Consider the following 23,977-nt stretch of genomic DNA (forward strand, 5'->3'; position numbering starts at 1 on the left):
TATTATTATTATTATTTATTTTTGTAATCAAATTCATCGTTTCTTTTTGTATTACTACATTGCATGATATGCATCTGAAAAGTATGATGAATGAAGTAGTATTGACAAGTGACAATGCACATGAAAAAAGGATAATTAACAACATTGAGATTCTCTTCTCAATAGTGTGTTCCACCACAGATGCTTGACCTCATCATGAACAGTAGCGATAACTGTCTTTATCGTCCATTTCTGTCCTTCGCAGATCGTTCACCCTGGAGTAACATCATGGCCAACGACACCCTGGTACATGATCATAACACGCTGTCCAACGAGTCCAACTACCAAACTCTGATCTTGGAGAATACCAAACTGACGCAGGAGAAGAATCGGCTAAATTCCGTCCTCACCGACCTGACGCAGGAGAAGGACCAGCTAAAGTCCCTCAACACCGACCTGACGCAGGAGAAGAACCAGCTAAAGTCCCTCAACACCGACCTGACGCAGGAGAAGGACCGGCTAAAGTCCGTCAACACCGCCCTGACGCAGGAGAAGGACCAGCTAAAATCCGACAACACCGACCTGACGCAGGAGAAGAACCGGCTAAATTCCCTCGACATCGCCCTGACGCAGGAGAAGAACCGGCTAAAGTCCGTCAACACCGCCCTGACGCAGGAGAGGGACCAGCTAACATCCGTCCTCACCAACCTGACGCAGGAGAGGGACCGGCTTCAAAGTGAAGTAACCCAGCTGAAGACACAGACAGCAGGTGAGAGAAGATACAAAATAACTTAAATAATATCATTGATATTTTAATTATTATCTGGGATATAGAGGTAGAGATTCTGAGTAAGCTCATCACTGCTGGTGTATGACAACTACCATAGAACAATCATTATTCTTCAGATGCACGTCACCCGTTTTCAAGCTCATCTTTATATAATATATCGGCGTCACTAATGCTCATTATTTATAACATGGCATAATTTGTCTATGTGGACAGTTCAGAAACCTGCCTACCAATGACATCATCAAGGGGGATGGCTGCTGAAATAGATTTAATATTAATAATCTAAATATATAAAGTATAACTAAATCTGTCAAATAAATGTAGTGGAGTAAAAACTACAATATTTGTAGTAGTAGGAAGTAGGTGTAGCCTCCATGGAGCCGAGACCCAGCCTGCAACAGTCCTGCTAATCGGGCTCAGCCCTGTTGGCACGGTAGGCTGCGCGGAGCCCTGCCCCCGGGTTCAATCCACGCTTCCGCGTAATGCTACACAGGCCTACCACAAAATTGAAATATTTAACCCATTTTGACCTACGATCAGATTCTAAAAATGTCTTCTACATCCTGACAGTTTTCGGAAAAAGCTATGTTTCTACGTCAGTCGTTCTTCGATTTAAATTTTCAATAGCTAAAGCATAACATAACAACCAAAAGTGGTTCCCGCCCAAAATGGGTTAATTAAAGTACAAATAAGTACAAATACCAGAAAGGTTTACTCGAGTAAATGTGTGGAGTAGAAAACACCATTGATATAATAGATGAATAGTTTTGCCTCCACTCCACTACATCTCTGACTACTATTATTATTACAACTATGTGTTAGAATTCATTATCGGTACATTGAAAATCCATCAGTAAATCTTCTGTTTGATGTTTTTAGACAAGTCGCGTCCCGGTGGATGGAAGAAGTTTGGACGCAGCTCTTACTACAGAACTACTGAATATAGATCATGGCAGGCAGGTAGAGACGAATGTCGGAGTCTAGGAGCTGATCTGGTGGTTATTAACAGTGGAGAAGAACAGGTTAGTTGTGTCCGTGTCCGTGTGTGTGTGTGTGTGTGTGTGTCCGTGTCCGTGTGTGTGTGTGTGTGTGTGTGTGTGCGCATGTGTGTGTGTGTGTGTGAGCGTGTCCAGGTGTCCATCATCCAGATAGGACTCAAGGAAATAGGGTGCTATTTTTCCTTTATTTTTTGACGATGGGTTCTCAGATTGTCCACATAGTTGCATGTGACCTAGCCTCGGTACCAGGCTTTCATTTTTGTTGGTGCAAAAATTGAAAGCCTGGAGGAACGCATTGGCCGCTCTGGTCTAAACGTGGGAGTCAACCCTTCCGGGTGGGCGTCGCTCCAAATGACGGGGGTGACGGACAGATCGATGAGATCCAATCAGGGCGTGCGCAAATCTCAGCCGCGACCCGCCCCTCTAGACCAGAAACCTAACACGTTAGCTCAGGCTACATGTGACCTAATTCCATGATTATAGTGAAGAAGTGAATGTATTGGATACACAATTAATGATGATTCAATCATGTACAAATAATCAGGTATTCATCAATGGATTGAGACCTGCTGGTTATTATTCATGGATTGGTCTGACCAGGACTGGGGGCAGATGGACGTGGCTGGATGGAACACCACTGACAACAAAGTGAGACATTTCACATGTTTTTATATTGTAATTCTATCAAAGTCACTGTATGTGAGTGATTGAGTGCATGTGGTTCAATACATTGTTGTTTATTGTGCAGGTACTGTATGTGACTGAGTGCATGTGGTTCAATACATGGTTGTTTATTGTGCAGGTACTGGGCCAGTGGATATCCCACTGACGCTGAAGACTGGGACTGTACAGAGAACTATCACGGGACTGACCCTGGAACATGGTTTAATACGTTATGTTCAACTGCATCGACCTCGATCTGTGAGAAGTGATGGTTTTCACTTAATTGATCAAACTGCAGCTCAGTGTTTCTGCTACAGTAGTAATTAGTAGTGAAGATCATATAAACCCAAACATTTAAGTACAAACAGTGGTGGAAAAAGTACTTTCTACTTAAGTAAAAGTATCAATACTGCAGAATTTAAAATACTCTGTTGCAAGTAAAAGACCGGAATTCAAAAGTAGGCCTACAAAAGTTCTGGCATTAAGATTTACTTAAAGTACCAAAAGTACTCATTATGTAGAATGTCTATCATTTCAAGTTTTCAAATGTCTAAAAATCGTTTGAAAATAGTAGATCTACAAGCTCTCAATGCGTCAGAATCACAATAATGTTAGCTAGTAGATCAAATGATCGAAATGTATATTGGGCTGAAGTTACTTGTTACTGTAATAATAATAAAAATGTACAAAGTAACTAGTAACTAAAGTTTTCTAAAAAATAATTTAGTGGAGTAAAAGTACAATATTAGGATCTGACATGTAGTGGAGTAGAAATAATTATAGTATTTGAATTGGAAATACTCAGTAAAGTACAAATACAGCATAATTGTACTTAGCCCATTTTGGGCGGGAACCCCTTTTGGTGTAAGCATCTGCTATTTTTAAAATAGCAGATCTACAAGCTCATAGCGCGCCACAGAGTGGCACACTACGAGCTTGTAGGTCTGCTATTATTTTTTTTATCGAAGAACGACTGACATAGAAACACAGCTTTTTCAGAAAACTGTCAGGTAAAATACCTTTTTAGAATCTGATCTCAGGTCAGAATGGGTTTAAGTGAAAGTCTCAATTACTTTAGACCACTGAGTACAAACTGTTGTAGCCATAACCACTTTAACGCATTAACACCAGGAAAGCAGGTGTCATTTTAGATTCAAGCGTTCAAAAATATAGAAGATATTCAAGCTGTCACAGCTTGGTGCCATGCACGCTGACGCTACGCGAGCTTGTACATCTGCTATACAAGTGAGCTTGTACATCAGTGTTGCCTCTTTCTTATGTTATAGTATGGTTTGTTGAAAAGGAAGGGTTGTCCGCACAACTGTACGGACAACCCTTCCTTTTCATTGTACGTATATTTCTTGTTCAGCACCTGTAGAATTTCTGGAGATGTGCGTGCTTCCTGTTGGCTCCTATCTATATAGTATAGTTTGTTGCATTAGTTTTGATGCAGTAAGTGCTTTTTTGTAATTATTTTATTGGTATTTTTCAATTTGCCGTCATCTGCGGCTCTGGAACTCCCTGGCCCTTGGCCCTTAGATTAGCAGAATCAGTGCCTTCTTTTAAAAACGCTTTTAAAAACACATCTGTATATGCCAAGTGTTTTTCCTAATATCGTTTTTAAATTGTCTTATTGACCTGTTATTTTCTTTTTATGTTTTATTGTCTCTGATGTTTTGATGCTTTGTTGTTTTGATGTTTGTCGCGTTTATTCCGGGTGGTGGGCTCATTATAATATTAAGTGCCGACCCAGCTTATATTTGTAACTTCATGTTGTGTTGTATATGTATAGATGTTAGTGCTATTAAAGGAGAATTCCATGCTAGAATGCTTTCTTAACTTTCTTACTTACCTGTCTTTGTAGTCGTTACGTCCCCACCAAAGAGGTCCAGGTGTTATTTTGTGCAAAAACTCCTTATTGGCTATTTTCCCTACCATAAGCCCTCAATGAATTGCATTGAATTGAATGGGGCTATGGGGTGTTGTGCTAATTCGCTTATTTCCATCTAAATAAGTAGTAAAGTGTGCCGCTTGGGATATTATTTACATTATGAAGAGAGGATATATACAAAAGAATAATAATTTTGAGCAAAGGAAATAAGCAAATTAGCACAACACCCCATAGCCCCATTCAATTCCCATTCAATTCAATGCAATTCATTGAGGCCTTATGGTAGGGGAAATAGCCAATAAGGAGCTTTTGCACAAAATAACACCTGGACCTCTTTGGTGGGGACGTAACGACTACAAAGAAAGGTAAGAAAGCCTTTTAGTATGGAATTCGCCTTTAAGTAAGTTCACTGCCTATACAGTAAATACTCTGTGTTATATAAGAACAGAAATCCTCTTATCAACCAATTACAGTATCTCAGCGATGTAGATATTAATACAGTCAATTGGGGGGTAAAATGTGTTATACTACTACTATTAAGGGAGATGCTTGGTGCGTATACTATGGGATCACAGTGAATAGGCAATATGCAGGAGGAAGTATCAGATGTCAAGAGGCGTGCTTTCGCAGGATATGAGGCAGGATGCGCGCCGGATTCTAGTTCATTCTAAAGCAATGTAGTGAACAGGAGACATGGCGTTTGCATAAGTCTTTATAATGTGTTAATAAGTACAGTTAAATGCTCTGTCATAATGATACGCTTGTGCAGTCGCTATAGATCTGCAGCGCCGTTTAGATGAGAGTTGCGACAACTCCGTTCACTTTATTCATGCATATAGTATTCATGGGGCTGCGTGGGTCATTTGCCACGCTGTTGTCTACGCTCTCTCTCTCTCTCTGAAGAGCTCTGGTCTGAGGATACGGTTCAGTGCTGCCTGTCTCACTCGGCAAGATGGCAGCGCCCATTAACATGTACGTTTTGTGAAGGAAAATGAGTAAATTTTTTCACGATTGTATTAATTGTAAGAGCCTTTTGCGTAGAATTCTGTATTTTATTTGACATCAATTAATTCTATATTTCTCTTAAAATAAAGAATAAAATAAAAATAACACTGAATGTATTTATTGAAGCCCTTATGCTGCAGGAGCTGTGTTTTGATCGGGGGGGGGGGGGGCTGGTACTCGTCTGGGCTCCTTTAACCCATTCTGACCTGAGATCAGATTCATACGAGGTTTCCACTGGACACACACTGGTCTGATTAACCCATTCTGACCTGAGATCAGATTCTTAAAAATGTCAGTCGTTCTTCGATTTTTCAAAAATAGCAGACCTACAAGCTCGCGCTATGAGCTTGTAGATCTGCTATTTTTCAATAGCTAAAGCATAACATGATGCCAACACCAAAATGGGTGCCCGTTCAGAATGGGTTTAGGGCTGATTCATACTCCTATTTTAGAGCTGCCATTTTGAGATTGCTATCATATCATTTAAAAAACTACACGACACGTAGCAATACAAAGATTACATGCAACCTTTGTCCCTTTTTAGTGGTACCGATAACCCAGAAATATTTATAGTTATAGATAGATGGACCATATCCACAAATATGGAATGGAGAAATAACTTATTCTTTTGACAATCAATGTGGAACTTTTGTATGAAAGGGATCCACTGTGTGTAATGTGTATTTTTACATAGCAGAGCGGTACACAGAGCCAGCAGCGATTGTGATCTGGCTCCCCCTTGTGGGACATTGACGAGTTTAAGGTGTTATTTAGGTTTTTCATTGGGGAAAAAGTGATTGGACATGGATGGAATGTGTGAGGTATAAGTAAACAATGAAACTGAACAGTAAAAATCTTAATAGGACTGACTGTTATTTTCAAGTGATCAGATTCGCAGCTTGTAGATGTGCTATTTTCAGCATGTAACCAAGTGTAAAATGACTTATACTGGATCTCTTGTCCACTATACATTGTCCTAACACTTTAGTCTAGTTTTTATTTGTTGTCAATATATTTAGTCATCATAGCTTAGTTTTCATTTAGTTAGGACCCCAAATCACACCTTAGAAAGCATGAGTGTCAGTGTTTTTTGACTGGGGGGGGGGGGGGGGGGGGGGGGGGTCATATTTTGACAGCAGGAATTTGACCCCCCAGTAGTGGGATGTTGATATTCAGTCATCAGCCAACACTCCCCACTCACAGAATATTAGCTTTCTTAATGAAATGTTCTATAGTAATATTAGACTGATGATATTAATCCTGCACATTAAATGAACAAAAATGTAACGTTGAACTGAAACCTGAATGAAGTCAGACAGGGATTTCAGAAAGATACTCAAATGAAACAGTCTATTTAACATCAGGATCTTTTTCTTTTTTTAAATATATATATTTATTAGGTTTTTACCATTTTAAAATACAAGACATACATGACCACGAACAAAACATAGGAGATGAAACAAAACAGTAAACAGAACAAGCGTAAACAAAACAAACCAGACCCTCAGAAGTATCCACCCGCCCTCACCCTCCCATGCCCCGGGGGAAACAAAATAAGTTAGTTTGAGATGCATGCATTAAAGTAATTAAGATTAAATGCTAGTGATGTAAAGAAAACTAATTGAACCATTTCATTTATATATATATATATATACACATACATATAAACACACACACACACACACACACACACACACACACACACACACATGCTCACAGTAGAGGGGGAATATTGGAATTAGTTCCTACTAACATCAGGATCTTTGACTGTAATTTGTGTTTCAATAGAAAGCAGGTGTAGAGTTCAATAGGTCGACTGATAAGAGTTCACATCAATCTCATTAGGACAATAAACCCGTTAATGAACCCTTCTATAAACACACATTGTTTCTTAAATGATGTTCATGTCAAGCTGAGGATTAGTCTAATCTGTATGATTGACAGGAGAGATGATCAGAGGAGCAGAGTTACCATGATCACCAAACCATGGATATAGTTTCTCAGTGAAGGAGCAGCCAGTGAAAGAGTAGAGGTGAATTCTGGCCTCCACGTCATAGAAGGAGACCAGACCCTCCTCATAATCCACAAATACTCCCACTTTCTGGAGCTCCTTTCCTACAGGAGGGTCAGCAATAGCCCGGTAGTCGTTTCCATTCCCCAGGCATGTCGTCCAGTAACCATTGTCGGGAGATAGTGTGATCTCTCCCTTCCTGTTGATGGACTCTCTGGCCACTCCTACATACCACTCAGTCTTCCCTCCAACCTGAACCTCATAGTAGGACCTTCCTGATGAGAAGCTTTGTTTTCCTAAGACACAGCCAGTAGAGAATCTCTCGGTGTTGTTTGGGACATTCTTCTTTACTTTTCCAAGACTCACTTGTTTTCCATCCTCAGACAGGATGAGTTTGGGATGTGCTGTATCAGGGTCCAGAGTTACATCCACTGCATATCGCTCGATCCTCCTCAGCTCAGCATCACACAGCTTCTTCTTCTTTCGACGGAGTGTCTTCTCCAGCTGAGCCACAGCTGTCCTCACAGTCCCCACATATGAAGACTGAGGAACATTGACCTTTGTCCAGTCCTTGGTGGGTGGAGGGGCGTTGATGGATGAGAGGTTCTGGAGGAGGTAGAGGTGGTCTTCAGTGTGTGAGAGCTGCTTCAGATCAGAGCTTCTCTTCTCTAACTCTGTGATTTCCAGTTGCAGATCTTTGATGAAGCCTTCAGCCTGTTTCTCTGTTGTTTTCTGCTTGTCTTCGATCACATCAATGAGCTCAGCCTGGCGTCTCTCAATACAGCTGATCATAGCAGTGAAGACCTGCACACTGTCTGCTATCTCTCTGTCTGCATCTTTCTTACTGAGCTCTACCGAGTGTTGGACCTCCTGAATCTTCACTCGTCTCTCCTGGATCATCTGCTGAACTTCAGTCTCTGTCTTTCCCAGTTCAGCCTTCTTTCCTTCATATGCCTCTTCCAGAGATACAATCTGGTGTAACTTGTGGTCTGACTCAGTGCAGAACTGACAAACACACATGAGGTCAGTCTTACAGAACAGCTCCAGAGGTCTGTCGTGTTTCTTACACAGAATGTCTTCCAGGTTCTTCACAGGGTCGATTAGTTTGTGTCGTTTTAACCTCAAGACTCTGTGATGAGGCTCCAGGTGAGTGTCACAGTAGGAGGTCAGACACACCAAGCAGGACTTCAGGGCTTTGAGTTTGGTCTCAGTACAGACGTCACAGGAGACTTCATCTGTTTCTGGGTTTGTGCTGGAAGTTTGTCTCTGCGGCTTTGACTTCCTGAACTGATCAGCCATCTCAGAGAAGACTTTGTTAACAGAGAATTCTGGTCTATTACAGAATGTTTTGTTACACAGCGGACACTGACACACATCCTTAGAGTCCCAGTAATGTGTGATGCAGGTGTTGCAGTAGTTGTGTCCACACGGAGTGGTGATTGGATCAGTGAACACATCCAGACAGATGGAACACAGAAACTGCTCTTCGGACAGGAGACTGCAGCTGGCAGACGCCATTTCTTCACACTGAAAATAAAAGTGAAACAAATGTAGTTTTGGGCTCTACTTTTCACAAATAGTCCTCTACCACGCCAGAGAATATAATGTTTAGCCCTGTCCATTTGTATTGCTTAGGGGCACTAATATCTGGCACCGCTGGACAGGTCGATGTGTAATGTTTGTTTCATTAAAAAAAATCCAATTAAACAACGTTAAACTCACCAACATTCCAGCTGTAGCGAAAGCTTGAAAATCCTTTCAAACTGCAAAGCGTTTGTTTCATAAAAACCCACCGTAGACATGGGTTCACGGCAGAGAATTTCTTGACAGAAACTAGCTCATAACATGTCTACGGTGGATTGTTATGAAACAAAAGCTCTGCAGATTGAAAGGATAATTCAAGCTTGGCCTAGAGCTGCTATGTTGGTGAGTTTAACGTTGTTTAATACAAGCAGATCGCAAACGCAATGTGGATGAGTAGGGAGTCACTGGAGGGTATTTCAACTCTAGATTCATCCCATTATTTAAAAAGAAATCTAGAGTTGCAAATTGCAGCTAGGGGTGTTCCTGTTTGTATGTGGGATTTTACGTTGTCCGTTTTTAACTGGACCTGAGTCTGAATAAATAAAGTTGATTACTGATAAACATTTCATTATATTCATGATAATCATTAGACCAAAAGGTGAATAAACATAACTTAAATGCACTGCTTATAGTTTCAGGTCAAACAGTTCAAGTGGTCGAGCAACAGCTCAAACATACACATGTGCAGTCCATAACACATTTTTGTCTCTAGATATGTGCTTGTTAATGTTAACCCCTGCTATGCAGGGAAGAACAAACACATGTACAGTGGCTAAATGATCCACAGACTTACGTTTATTCTTGGACGCACACACAAGTGGAGGGTTGCAGAGATGTGGAGGTTTGGGAGACAGGCAGCAGTGGTGATCTGGACATGAAATGAGTGCAGCTTAGGCCACTTATATAGCCTCCCACAGCTGTGCGTGGCCTGCAGTGAACAACCTGCCATTCAATCAGGCCTGATTTGGTGTCGGTGCCTCTCCATGAGCCTTTTGACAGGTACACTATACTATACACATCGTCTCTGAGGTCATGTGACTGAGATGGATCTGTCATATTTGTCAAATGACTTAATAAATACTTAATTGGCTGAGGGCTGCAAAAAAAATGTGTCCCTTTAAAGCCGGCCAACCGTTTTTGCTTGCGTTCTCTAACGCGCCCACAAGAGGGAGGTGTTGCGCTGTGTCTGGGGCGCATGGAGTTCAGTTCAGTGTGAGTGAGGGAGCATCAATGGAGAACTTTAATCCGCCCTCCCTCCTCCCTCCTCCTCCTCCCGCTAGCAGGAGGTGATTAGGGGGACGCCACTCCCTCCCTCCCTCCCACCCACCCGTCCCACATCAGTCTAGTCTCCATTCAAAGTGTTCACAGAGCGAGCGGATGGGAGAGACGCGTTCGAACACGTTCCAGTTCCAGCAAGTTGAAATATAGCATATTAAATACAATAAAAAAGAAGAAGACCCACACACTATAGTGGAAGTGGAAGCTGCTATAAGGCTTCAGGTTCAGTTCAGGACTGTCTGAGGAGCCCGGAACCACCGTAGACCCACCGGGGGATTCTTCTTCACATATATATATACGTTTGTCCATAGAGTGGATTAGTTCGAGGAGGGAACGACAACCCTGCAGACAAAAAGAGGCAAGTAGACTTTAAAAAAAAGTTTTACATTTCGAGGACCATGCATACCTTTTACCTTAACTCTGGCGGTGTACACAATGGAACCAAAATTGCCCCATTTTGGTTCCATTTGCAACACTGTCAGAGTAAGAGTTATAGACTTGTAAGGGTCAATTGAGAGTACCCCCCTGTGTGTGTACAGCGTGTGTGTGTGTGTGTGTGTGTGTGCGCTTTTACCAGTTGTGTCATATAATAAGCACATAATGTGCTACATTGAAACACATGGAGCTGCTTCTTCTCGCACATTGTTTGCTTGCAGACCAGACGGTGTTGTTGGACATTCAATGTTGAACCGTTGATATACGTCTGTTAGCACATGCGTTTCTAGAGCTGTCTGTGTGTGTGTGTGTGTGTGTGTGTGTGTGTGTGTGTGTGTGTGCGTGCGTTCAAAAACAAAGGCTGCAAAGTTGACAACTCAAAAACTGTGTGTGTTGTGTGTGTGTGTGTGTGTGGGTGTGTTACCCTTACCCCCCCCCCCCCCAACTGCTTTTTTCCCACACCCCCTGAAAATCAAGGGTGATTTAACATAGTTAATGAAGAATGCGATGGCTAATTGTCAACATGTGTGCGCTCAAACTGCAGTCACAACACACACACACACACACACACACACACAGTGCAACTTCAAACTACAGGGCAAAAGGGCAGCAGATGTGTAGCCAACATACTGTATATTTATTTATGTAGTCACTACCAGTCCCTGAGAACCGACTTTCCTCTCTGAGCCCTTTTTTTTTTTTTGCCCTTTATAATTTATATGATATAAATGTAGCCCTGATTAAGCTACGACTGCAGGGCTTTCAGGGTTAATGGCATTGACTGACTGCAATAAACAGGCCAGTGGTTGTTCTCAAACTGTTTCAAGAGGACCCCTACACATATATATGTATGTATTTGGCTGTGGACGCCCTTCTGAAACACAAATCACACCCGTGTGAAGTGAGGGGCGCTATTCGCATCGTCGTACATCGTCATGACGTAACGTCATGTCGATTTGCTCGTCCATATTCATGACGTACATTCTCCATTCGTTGTCAATGGGAATTCAATGTTTGTGTAGGACGAAAATCTACACTAATAGCTGAATATAGGAGGGGCAGCGGTGGCCGAACGGTTTGCGGAGCGGTCTTGATATCGGAAGGTCGCTAGTTCGTATCCCCGGACCGGCACGTTAAAATTACCACCGCTGAAGTGCCCTTGGACAAGGCATTGAACCCCTACCATGAAATGTTCTATGAGCAGGGCCTGGCTGTAAACAAGTTCTTGAGCTTAGTCCAGTTACCCTGGGTAAACATGGTACCTTTCCTTTCCTTTCCTTTCCTAGCGCCCCTCAAAAAACAAACAAAAAAGCAATCTTATAGGAGTCGACTACCAGGGACCCCCATAGGCTACAAGATTTGTGTTGTTAAATTTTTTGTTGTGTTGTTGTAAAGATTTCATTTTTTGAAAACCTGACGCGTTGTGAGATTGTAGCTCGGCTATTTTCAAATGTTCATGATGGGGTTAATCTGAACGTGATGCTCACAGCCTGTCCTATCGTGAGGAGGTGTCATAGGGGGTCCCTCTGGGGACCACCACAGACCCCCGGACCTCACTTTTTTTGAGAACCACTCTGGTAGTCTGGTCTCATGTCGTCTTCACAAATAGACACACACACACACACACACACACACACACACACACACACACACACACACACACACACACACACACACACACACACACACACACACACACACACACACACACACACACACACACAGGGACAGGCATAAGACAAGACGGGGACGGACAGAAGTTTCTGCGTCAACTTCAACTTCCAGTACTGTACGTGACTCAAGGCCTGCAGACTGTTGATTGTATTCAGCCTAAACATGGGACTGTCCTTGTTGCGTTTGCCCTCATTATTTTGTTGTTGCCATGCGATGGCCTCTTATCAGCATCTTCCTAACACACTTAGACCCGAGGACCATTCTACAGAATGCCAAGCTTGTAGCACGGCCCTTGGTCGAGCTTGTAGAGCTGCTGTTTTTCAATAGCTTAAAGTATTACATAATGCTTGAAGAAACACCAAAAGGGGTTCCCGCCCCCAAAATGGGTTTTAATTTCCTATAGGCTATTTGGAACGGTCTGCCGTGATTATGCTTGCACCGTGTACACGGTGAACACTTTACGTTGGTATTCTCTTGCATCGATGACAGAAGAGGATTTGAATTCCTATTCCTATTTATTTTATGCACTTTTAAGTTATTTGTACAGTTCTTTCCACGACCGAATCCAGAATCGGTTCCATTAAGTCATCAGAAATGCCCCGTGGGATCTTTTCAGTGGTCGTTCTGGTTTTCACAGAATATGCACCGCTGTACTTCCATTGGCCAATGGCGTCTCAGTATAGGGCCTTCCATTGGCCAATAGCGTCTCAGTAGGGCAGTCCAGATGGGAACTTTATTAGCAGCAGAGTGAGTGCTGCTGATCAAACAAACACAGACGGGCTTCACTTTGCCAGTTGAGGGGGCGGAGGGGGGTCTCTCTCTCTCCCAGGGGTTCTGGTTCTGGAGGGGGGTCTCTCTCTCCCAGGGGTTCTGGAGGGGGGTCTCTCTCTCCCAGGGGTTCTGGTTCTGGTTCTGGAGGGGGGTCTCTCTCTCTCCCAGGGGTTCTGGAGAGGTTGCTGGTTCCAAATGAATCCATCCATCCATCCACCCGACTCGCTTATTCACCTAAAAGTTCCCTTATTGATAAGACGCCGTCATACTCCTACACATGCTTGAATAAAACATATGTTTTTTTTAGTGCCATGTGTTTATGGGTCTGACATGTAATCAATGTTGTTAACTTGTAAAGTAAACACAGTCTATATTATAGGGGATAGGGATCGATCCATGATGAGCAGAACAGACATAATGGCATGCACTTGCACATTTTGCCAATAGTACATCTCTCTCTCTCTCTCTCTCTCTCACCCACGTGCTTTCACACTCAGCACTTTCTTTCTCAAGTTCAGCGCTTGAACCCGATGTCTCTTTTACCCCTCCCTCCCTCCCTCCCTCCCGACGGGGCTGCATGTCCGTGTGATGCTGTGCAATTTGCTTCAGCCCATTACAGTTGTACTCTGTGAAGTCCAGGGCAGCTGCTTTCCCCATTCAGCTGTGTGAGGTTCTGTGAAACCGGGCCCTGGTGTTGCTGCGCTGCCTATAGAGCGTCGCAGGCCCGCCCCCTTTCAGAACGACGAGTGGCCCAGGAAATGATTCTCCATTAATTTTCTCCATAGGCTTTAAAAAAAGTTTTTATATAAAAGACTGTTACGCCGCGGACAAAGCCAACTCGGATCGTGACAAATCATGACCATAATTTCAATGTTTTGGGCCGATCAAATAATTGGTAAGAAGAAAAACAAAACAAATAGTTTTGTATCCTGCCTTTATTGTCTTCTTTCAAATTATTTGATCGGCACAAAATATTGTGTTTGTTGTCGTGATTTGTCACGATCCGAGTTGGCTTTGTCCGCGGCGTAACCGTCTTTAAATAAATACTTTTAAGAAAAGCCTATGGAGAAAATGCATTGGGATTCATTTCCTGGGACACTCGTCGTTCTGAAAGGGGGCGGGACTGCGACGATCTATAGCTGTGTGAGGTTCTGTGAAACCCAAGCCCCGGTGTTGTTGCGCTGCCTACACTGACTGGACCTGCAAATGGTCCAGAGACCTCGTATCTCCTTTCTCAATTAGTAGGCTGTTTTTAGAATGGCAGATCTACAAGCTCACAATGCTTCTTGATGCGACACGCCGTGAGCGCATCATAGATTTGCTACTTTCACTACTTTTGTGCGGCACTCTTTGCATGACTAAATAGAGCAAGTAAAACGTGGAGATATGAAAGGTTTATTAGTCTATAAGAATCAGTGGAATGTTTGAAGGTGTGTGTGTGTGTGTGCATATAAATTATATGGCTTCTGGAAAACATTCCTGTAAATCACTTTTTGTTTCACAATGCATTGCACACAGTGCTACTACTGTATTACAAGGCAGGGCGACCTCATTTGAAATGCTGATAATTCAAACGGTACTTATGTTTCCATTTGGCATCTAACTATAAATACGCCACGTCTCTGTCTGTGTGCGTGCGTGTACGGTTGTAATGCACGTAACTCGAGAACCGTTCGCCCCCGCCGACTTCAAATTCGACACACTTGTTCCACACCCCCGCAGGGAGTGCAGTGCCCGGCCTCGGATCGGTGGCATACACCGTTGTCCAGAAACACCACAAAAGGCTCTGGTCAGGCTCTGCCAGTGGGCCTAATGAGGCCAACTCCTTTCACCTGTCTAATTTCCAGCCTCTGCCTCAGCCAATTGATTGCCATGGCAACCCCACACCTGCCAATTGATTACTTAACACAATCCATGCCAGTACATTACAATAGAAACGCAGACCAGGTGCCAGAGTTTCTATTGGCCTAAATTTAAATATTATGGATATAAGAGGTTTCTGTCCGGCGGTGACCACATGTCAGGGTGGCATCCTTTTTTGTTTAGTTTTAAGTGTGTGAAAAAGAGAAAGCATGTAGTGTAATAACGACCATGTTGTTCCAAGCGTGTCAGAAGGTGATCATAAAGTTGAAAGGCTCATGAAGTCGACATGACTCCTAGACATGGAGCAGGAAGGTCACTGGTAGTAATCCTCACAGTGCTTTTTACTTACTGAGAGTGTACAGTTACAGATGGATGAACTAGCACTGAGGATGTGGCCGTGCAGGGGGGGAGTTTGCTTTGAACTTTGAAGTAGAGTTGTTCTGAGGGCCGATTCATACTCCTATTTTACCGCTGTATAGTGCCGAAATTCCGGCTCGTCAGAAATTTTCAGTAGCACCGAAGAGACGACTTTAGGACGGCTCTACAGAGCCAAATGACGTCACATTGTAGGCTCTACAGAGCCAAATGACGTCACATTGTAGGCTCTACTACAGAGCCAAATGACGTCACATTGTAGGCTCTACAGAGCCAAATGACGTCACATTGTAGGCTCTACAGAGCCAAATGACGTCACATTGTAGGCTCTACAGAGCCAAATGACGTCACATTGTAGGCTCTACAGCCGAACCGACTTTTATTCGGCTCTAAAATAGGAGTATTACGCCTGATGCCGATGCCAGTATCCGCCAGTTCGCAACCCGTGATTTAATAGTATGATTGTCAATCGATAACAAGTATCTGCATAATATTGCATATCATTTGGGGTTTGGGGAGAGAAGAGAATCTGTCTCAGGTCCTAATGGGCTAATGTGGTTCTGTGTTGTTTTTCAGAACGCATTCAAGACGTCGATGAGGTCACAGGGGTTGCAGTTTATGGAACTTTAGCCACACAGGGGGAGGGGTCCTTAGTGTCAGGAGGACAATGGCCTTTGGGATGTTGTGAAGCTTCTGTTTCTTTCAGAAGATGCACAATGATGATGATGATGCATCGCTCTGTTATTTCCTTGTTTTGGTACAGTAGAAAAAACCCGATGGCGGTTTAGTTAGCTTGGCACGGAGCCAGCGTTTGTTATCATTTTTAATCTACGGCCACATCGCGTCCACCTGCTTCCCAGTAACTCTCAATGCAAAACACATTTCCCAGTAATGGCTCTACTTAAAGCGTGGGCAGTTTGTTCTGCTGTCAATAATCCAACCTGTGATAAACTGTCGTTAGCAAGCAGCAAGCAGCTGGATGAGTCATCATGGTGTTAACCATTTAAGACCTGAGGCCGATTCTACCAATGCCTTCTAAAGCAGTTTTCACACTTTATATATAAAAAAATTAAATAAATAAAATAGCAGATATACAAGCTTGCGGCATGGCAGGAAGTGAAGTGACGTGCTGTGATCTTGTATTATCCCTGTTGTTGAATCTAAAATTACACGGATTGCTTTCCCTGGTTTTACTTTTGAATTGAGAATGTTCGCAAGACATGGCCAAAGGAAAGCTCTTCCGGGGTCCCCTCTCCCCAGGCAAAAACTTTGAGAACCCCTGGTTTAAAATCCATTTCGGAGCGGGGACCCCTTTTGGTGTTTTAAACATTATGTTATAATTTAGCTATTGGAAAATAGCAGATCTACAAGCTCATAGCACGCCACCGAGTGGCGCGCTAGGTCTGCTATTTTTGAAAAATCGAGAAGAACGACTGACATAGAAACATAGCTTTTTCAGAAAACTGTCAGGATGTAGAAGACATTTATTTAGAATCTGGTTAATGGACGACTCATTTTCAACATTTCAACATGAAATAGTTTTGGGAACTAACCCAACTGCTCTCTAGTCTAACCGACCGGATCCAGGCCAGTTCTTTGACAAGGCCTCGCCGCTGCTCCAGATAGCGAAGCTAGGACTTTAATCTCTGTGATTTCCAACCAAGCTGTGATGTTGTGACTCGGCTGCCTTTGGGACCCACAGGCCAGCTAGCCTAGCCCCCCCCCCCCCCCTGCTCTCAGGGGGGATTTACAGTCTATTACACTACATAATGGACTTTAATATCATTTGTTTGGCTCAGGAGAGGTACGCTGTTCTGTTCTCTCTCTCCCACGGCCACCACTCCTCTGAGGAGGGAGCCTGGCTGGCTGGCTGGCTTGCCATTTATTAATATGAGTCAAAATAGATAAAATAAATGGCAGATCTATACAAGCTTACAACAACGCGCCAATGCGCGCCGTGGCGTTACCTTGTGTATATTATGGGATGTTTGCATGCATGCAACAGTGTTGTACGACATGGTGGTACACGATTGGGCTTGTAATGGAGTTACTTTACATATCACCGAATAATTCACACAATCTAGTGTTTTCTTTGATCCTTTTCCTTATTTAGTTTAGCAGGATTTTAATCATTGCTCTGATGTTGACTCAAAAGCAGATATAGCCACTCGCCTTGGGCTGCTTTTTTTTAAATTAAAATTCAACCGTCCTAATAAGTAGCAGATGTTTGGTTGACTTTGCTTTTCTCTTGCACGCGACTCACACACGTGTGCGTGTGCGTGTGTGCGTGTGTGTGTGTGTGTGTTCGTGCACATGGGGGGGAGAGAGAGAGAGACAGACGGACTGACGGACGGACGGACGGACGGACGGACATCTTTCACACTTTAGATGAGACTGGATAAAAAGCACACATGGCCCTCGTCCTGGCTGGGTCTGTAAATTATATATAATCTTTTTTTTTTTTTTCTGCAGCCGAGGCCAAAGAATCTGGGTCAGTGTCAAACACGGGGAAAAAAACAAAGCGTGTCTCGTACAAATATTATTGTAGGTGACACACTTAGTCAGTAATCCTCAAGTCAGTCAGTAACATGGACTCGTATGAATCTCCTCTACTCCACAAATGAAGCACTTAAACATTTAGGAATTATTACAGTACATAAGATGATTATGTAATTTTAAATTCCATGGTCCGTAACATGGCAGGAGGCTCTCACAGCAGGGATTCAATATAGCCAGGAGAAAAAGACCTCCAATTATTAGACGATATGTTATTCAGACTATAGGCCGTTTAATCTGACCTTCCACATGTTTGGCAACGCCAGATTACAGTTTTTTACCAACGTGCCGGAATAAAGATTCAGGGTTAACCAATTTTGGCCGGGAACCCCATTTGGTGTTTTGGTAAACATTATGTTATAATTTAGCTATTGAAAAATAGCAGATGTACAAGCTCATAGCGCGCTACGAGCTTGTAGGACTGCTATTTTTTTTAAATCGAAGAAAGACTGACAGCTTTTTCAGAAAACTGTCAGGATTTAGAAGACATTTTTAGAATCTGATCTCAGGTCAAAATGGGTTTTTATTGAGCCATGCCAAACAGGCCCACGTGACGCTTCCCTGTGAACAGCTACAAGTATTCAGCTACGTGACGTGCAGATGTTGATAATATGGTGAAAGACGACCAATAGCCTCGCATAGCCATACTAATATCACTGCGTATATCACTGCGTTACTCTGTTCACATTTTATTCCATGGGGCCCTTGCAAAAAGATTCAAACGGAACGGACTCTATTGGTTAGACCTATACAACCAATCAGAGCAGTGCAGCCCGCCAGATGTAGCGGTTGCAATGTTGGGTTGGTTATAGAATCGTAAGCCCCGCCCTATATTTGCATACTGGGCCCTGGTTGGCCCTCCACTATACTGCTGGTCCTCCACAATTGAGCGACACCAGACTTCTATCTGCCTGGGGCAATAATATGGCATGGTAAAAGGCAGATTGAAGGAGCCTGGCTATACGCAAGGCTAAAGACGACCCCAACTGTGATCTATAATCAATCGAAGTCCAGGCTGATGAATTGAACGCTAAATCAAATCGCACTATACTGCACTGTACTTCCTCACGGTTTCCTGTCTTTAACGTATCCTGGGCTCTCTGCCAGCCAGTGTAATCCTATACGTTTAATCATTGTGGTCAGGTCCTCTCTCTCTCTCTCTCTCTGTCTCTGTCTCTCTCTCTCTCTCTCTCTCTCTCTGTCTGTCTGTCTGTCTGTACTCTCTAATGGGATTGCATCACCAGCCGCTTGACAGCCCTCTCTCTCCAGATCTGGGGTAGTGGGCTATCAGCTGAGGAGCTGTGGGCAGCGTGTGCCCAATAAGTGCTTGGTCAGCATAAACTCGCTGGCAGCGTTGGGTGCATAGTCATGCATTATGTTCCTTCTAAACCAGACAGATCATGTAAGCAAGTTGCTGTCAGTTATTTCTGCCTGTGGTGGAGCTCATAGTTTTCAGACACGATCACAATATGTCGTTTTTTTAACAGCAACGATGCATTTAGACCGCCGCCTGGCGTTGGCCGTGGGCCGGAAAGGGTTACGTGTTTCGGACGGTCTGTCCGTCCATCTGCCCCAGTCGTCCCTCTCTGACGTCTGTTGGTAAATGTGTTGAACCCGTTTTTGATGTTCACAAAGCACACGTAGCATCCATGGTGTGTAGCAACCCTGTAGGGCTTCTGTAGGGCCTAGTGTCAGTGTGTCCAGCACTCGGTCACAGACATGAAGAAACAGACTCCAGTCTTCTGTATAGGGCCTAGTGTCAGTGTGTCCAGCACTCAGTCACAGACATGGAAGAACCAGACTCCAGTCTTCTGTATAGGGCCTAGTGTCAGTGTGTCCAGCACTAGGTCACAGACATGAAGAAACAGACTCCAGTCCACGGTTTAGCAAGAAAAAGAAACGGTTCCAAAATGTGATGGAACCGATTCCGGGTTTCTCAATGTTGCTGTCGGGTAGAACGTTAGAAACCAACGTACGGAACGTTTACTAGCCTCCAGTCCCATTGCTGGAGGGCATCCATGGGCCTCAACCACCAGGTGTGAGGTTGCCTGTTAAAGCATTTCCTGTCACCCAACTTCCTGCCCTCCATGTACAGTATCCTCCCTCAGCACCTGGTTTTGAACAGCCATTTAGATTTTACAAACTCCATTAGGCCTACTGTACTCTTGACTGTACGGTTTCAATCCACTGTGAACAAACGATTACAATTACATCATCACTTGTCCCCATTGCATGGTGGTCAACTTACTGTTTATTTGATTTGCTTTGCTTTAAAGGACAGTGTACTATTTTAGCTATTGAAAAATAGCAGATCTACATCTACAAGCTCATAGCGTGCCACCGAGTGGCGCGCTATGAGCTTGTAGTTCTGCTATTTTTTGAAAAAACGTGAAAATGCGGCACAAATCTTTGAATATATACTGTATTCTTTCAGAATACTTTTTTTTTAAATGCCTAAATAGGTTAAGACATGAGGCCGATTCCACAAATGCCTTATAAACCAGCAGTTCTCACATTTTGAAGGTTTTCATAAATGTTAAAAAATAGCAGATGTACAAGCTCGCAGCGTGGCACGAAGTGACTCGCTGTGAGCTTGTGCATCTTGCTATTTTCAAATAGCCAACGCAAATAATCTAAAATGTCCACACAGATGGATGCTTTCCTGGTCAACCACTTTGAACGTGGCGTCACCTATTTTGGCCATTTCATTATACAATAAGATTTAAAAAATAGATTTTGAGCCTACAAATAATACAGCAAATGGTTAAAGACGTTGTGTGTTTTTATGCAGAATGTCAAGTAAAGTCAGTGGATAAACGTGAATCTTGCGTCCTACCAAAGAGCAAACCGACTTTATTTACGAGCCCGTAAAGTTGTGCCCCGCAGGAGAATAGGAAGCTAGGAAACATCGAAGTGTACAAGAGGGGAAGTTCTCACACTGTTACTAAAAAGCCATCGCAGAGAATTAACTACGTTTGGAACTGCTATCCTGGGTGATGACTCCCCACTCCCCTCGAGTCCCTCCTCCCCCCCCCAGCGCTAAAACGTTAATGCCAGTTGTTTCTTGTTACTTTATAGATGGCTATCACGATGAATCAAGCCCCTCTCTCATTGCTTTTAAAACATTCCAAGCTCCCGACTTGGAGAAGGTCTGCCTGGACTGTGCCAGCACTAGCAGGACCTCATAAAAAAAGCGAGGCTTTGAGGGAACTGATTACTGAGGGGGCTCTGAAAGCTAGACCCTCTCACAAAATCTGATGACACTGTACTCTGTACTGGCAGGTACAGAGTAGACGAGGACTGGATGTGTAGCCAAGAAGCAGCCAGCTCACTGTTGTCCAGCTGTGTGTGTGTAGGCATGTCTGGACCTATTACATCAGAGACGTCCTCTCCTGGTCAAACCGGCTCTGGCCCCAGGCCCAACCCCCCCCCCCCCCCCCCACTCACCCTGTCTAGTCCAGTCCACCCTGTTTTCAGGTCACCTGCCACTGCTCTATAGTCGTTTAACCCATTTTGACCTGAGATCACATTTAAAAAATGTCTGTTTGAAAATGACAGTTTTCTGAAAAGGCCATGTTTCTATGTCAGTCGTTCTTGGATTTTTCAAAAAATAGCAGACCTACAAGCTCGTAGCACGCCACTCGGTGGCGCGCTATGAGCTTGTAGATCTGCTATTTTTCAATAGCTAAAGCATAGAATAATGCTAACACTAAAATGGGTTCCCTCCCAAAATGGGTTCAATCAGAGGTTCCCAACCACCGGTACGCGAGGCGCCGCCGCGCCGCCCGGGAACTCAGTTTCCCCGGGCCATGACTAAACCTTCCAGCGGACAGAAATCACTGTTTTTTTTTAAGTCATCTCGATGAATAATGAAACACTAAACGGGATTATTATTTCGCAAGTTTTACTAATGGTTACTTTCCACACTGATATAATCGCCCTATCCCTGTTTATATAACGCCCATTTAGGTCTATGTAACCATTATATAAATAGCAGCCAGCCATTGACTATCTGCTAGTCTAAGTCAACGTCTGTGTCTCATATTGAAACGATTGATCTAAGCCCCCCCCCCCCCCACAGATACAGAGATCACCCTTTGCCTGTATCCCTTTTATGCCCATGTATGGAGCTCTATATCTTCTGTCTGTGCTTTTATGCCAATATAAGATCCCCGATGTTACCAGTACTCTATAGAGCGTCGCAGTCCCGCCCCCTTTCAGAACGACGAGTGGCCCTGGAAATGATTCTCCATTCATTTTCTCCATAGGCTTTTCAAAAAGTATTTATTTAAAGACTGTTACGCCGCGGACAAAGCCAACTTGGATCGTGACAAATCACGACAATAATTACAATGTTTTGGGCCGATCAAATAATTAGTAAGAAGAGAAACAAAACAAATAGTGTTGTATCCTGCCTTTATTTTTTCTTTCTTTTCTTTATTCTTTCAAATTATTTGATCGTCACAAAATATTGTGTTCCGAGTTGGCTTTGTCCGCGGCGTAACCGTCTTTTATATAAATACTTTTTGAAAAGCCTATGTAGAAAATTAATGGAGAATCATTTCCTGGGCCTGGCGTCGTCATGAAATGGGACGGGACTGCGACGCTCTATATGGGCGTATGGGGAAGATCGGCACTTGTGGAAAGTCCTAGTGCAGTCATTGGAGCATGTCTGAAGAGTGCAAACTCTGTAAAAAGTGTACTGACTAAGTAATCAAATGGTAGGTGTGGGGAATTCGGCAGGTGTAGTCTGGGGTTTCCATGGCACTCAATTGGCTCAGGCAGAGCCTGAAAATTGGGACAGGTGTGGGGACTTAATTGGGCTCATTAGATCCACTGGCAGAGCCTGGCCAGAGCCTTTTCTGGCGGTTCTTGACAACCGTGTATCCAACCGACTCAAGGCCGGGCACTGGCACTGCACTCCCTGTGGTGGTGTGGAACGTGTGTGTGGAATTTGAAGTCGGTGGGGCGAACGGTTCTCGAGTTACGTGGATTACAGACGTACGTACACACGTTAATACGTACATACAGATATAGAGCGTCGTAGTCCCACCCCCTTTCATGACGACGCCAGGCCCAGGAAATGATTCCCAATGCATTATCTCCATAGACATTTCAAAAAGTATTTATTTAAAGACGTTTACGCCGCGGACAAAGCCAACTCGAGTTGTGACAACTCAAACAAATAATTACAAAGAAGAAAAACAACAAAAAAAGTGTTGTAACCTTCCGTTTTTTTCTTCTTTCTAATTATTTGTTTGTTGTCATGATTTGTCACGACAAGAGTTGGCTTTGTCCGCGGCGTAAACGTCTTTAAATGCATACTTTTTGAAATGTCTACGAGAAATCATATGTCATTATCAATGTCTACGAGAGAATCATTTCCTGGGCCCTGGTAGGGCGCGGGACTGCGACACTCTATTCGGTGCATTTATTGTAAGATGATGACGCAGGTTTTTTTTTTCTCTTATTAGAGGGTGATAACTTAAGCTGGCATTCATTTGCAGCTGGCACTTGCAGTGATGTAAAATAGGTTTTCAATTTAATGGGTCCCGGGACCAGGCGCGTATAGCTTGGTTCAAATGATTGACTGGGCAAATTAGCATCGCGGGGTGGGGTAGCGCATCCCCGGCCCATAGGTGTGAAGTGTGAACGTTTTGGGGGGACCATTTAAAACGAAGGCGGCTTGCATGCTGTGGTTTGCTATACCAAGCAGAAATTTGCAATTGTGCATACAGGGCTATCTGCAGTATAGGCTATCTTTTGTTGTTTTTCTTGTTTTTTCGCCCCCCGCCTCTCTTCGAAGTTAGACTGGGCCAGCTCTAAACTGACTGGGCCACGACCCGCGTGTGACCCAATGGACCCTAAACGCCGGTGCCCGGGACCCAGGGGTGGCCTTTTATGAGTCTTACTTCAACAACATTAGAGTACAGTACAGTAACAGTATTGCATTCCAGGCTAGCCAGGGCCCCCGGAGGGTGACATGATTGTGTCTCAATTTTGTGTGTGTGTGTGTGTGTGTGAGAGAGAGATTATTGCAATAACAATATCACAGCGTTTTTTTGTTTATTGAAATGCACATGATGCAAAGCAGCAGAATGGGC

General features: G+C 43.6%; 2 protein-coding genes across 5 annotated transcripts in view; one reads left to right on the forward strand and one right to left on the reverse strand.

Annotated features, from left to right (window-relative positions):
- Positions 1-7,250: 7,250 nt before the first annotated feature.
- On the reverse strand, positions 7,251-8,855 carry LOC310866517 (E3 ubiquitin-protein ligase TRIM39-like; the record flags this gene model as incomplete). The annotated part of the gene is made up of 1 exon (XM_083776151.1): positions 7,251-8,855. The coding sequence occupies one exon, from the start codon at positions 8,853-8,855 to the stop codon at positions 7,251-7,253; it is 1,605 nt and encodes a 534-aa protein (XP_083632277.1).
- Positions 8,856-10,301: 1,446 nt separating this feature from the next.
- Positions 10,302-23,977, forward strand: part of myo1b (myosin IB) — a 131,466-nt gene continuing 117,790 nt past the window's right edge. For 3 of the 4 annotated variants that reach the window (XM_083777069.1, XM_083777071.1, XM_083777072.1), the window contains exons 1-2: positions 10,302-10,561; positions 17,656-17,748. In XM_083777069.1, coding sequence (XP_083633195.1) covers positions 17,729-17,748 — 20 coding nt within the window. In that variant the 5' untranslated portion in view covers positions 10,302-10,561; positions 17,656-17,728. The remainder of the gene's footprint in view (positions 10,562-17,655; positions 17,749-23,977) is intronic. The other variant, XM_083777070.1, reaches the window with a different exon arrangement.

The sequence above is a fragment of the Protomyctophum parallelum genome (genome assembly GCF_964188405.1).
Source record: "Protomyctophum parallelum genome assembly, chromosome: 11".
NCBI lineage: Eukaryota > Metazoa > Chordata > Actinopteri > Myctophiformes > Myctophidae > Protomyctophum > Protomyctophum parallelum.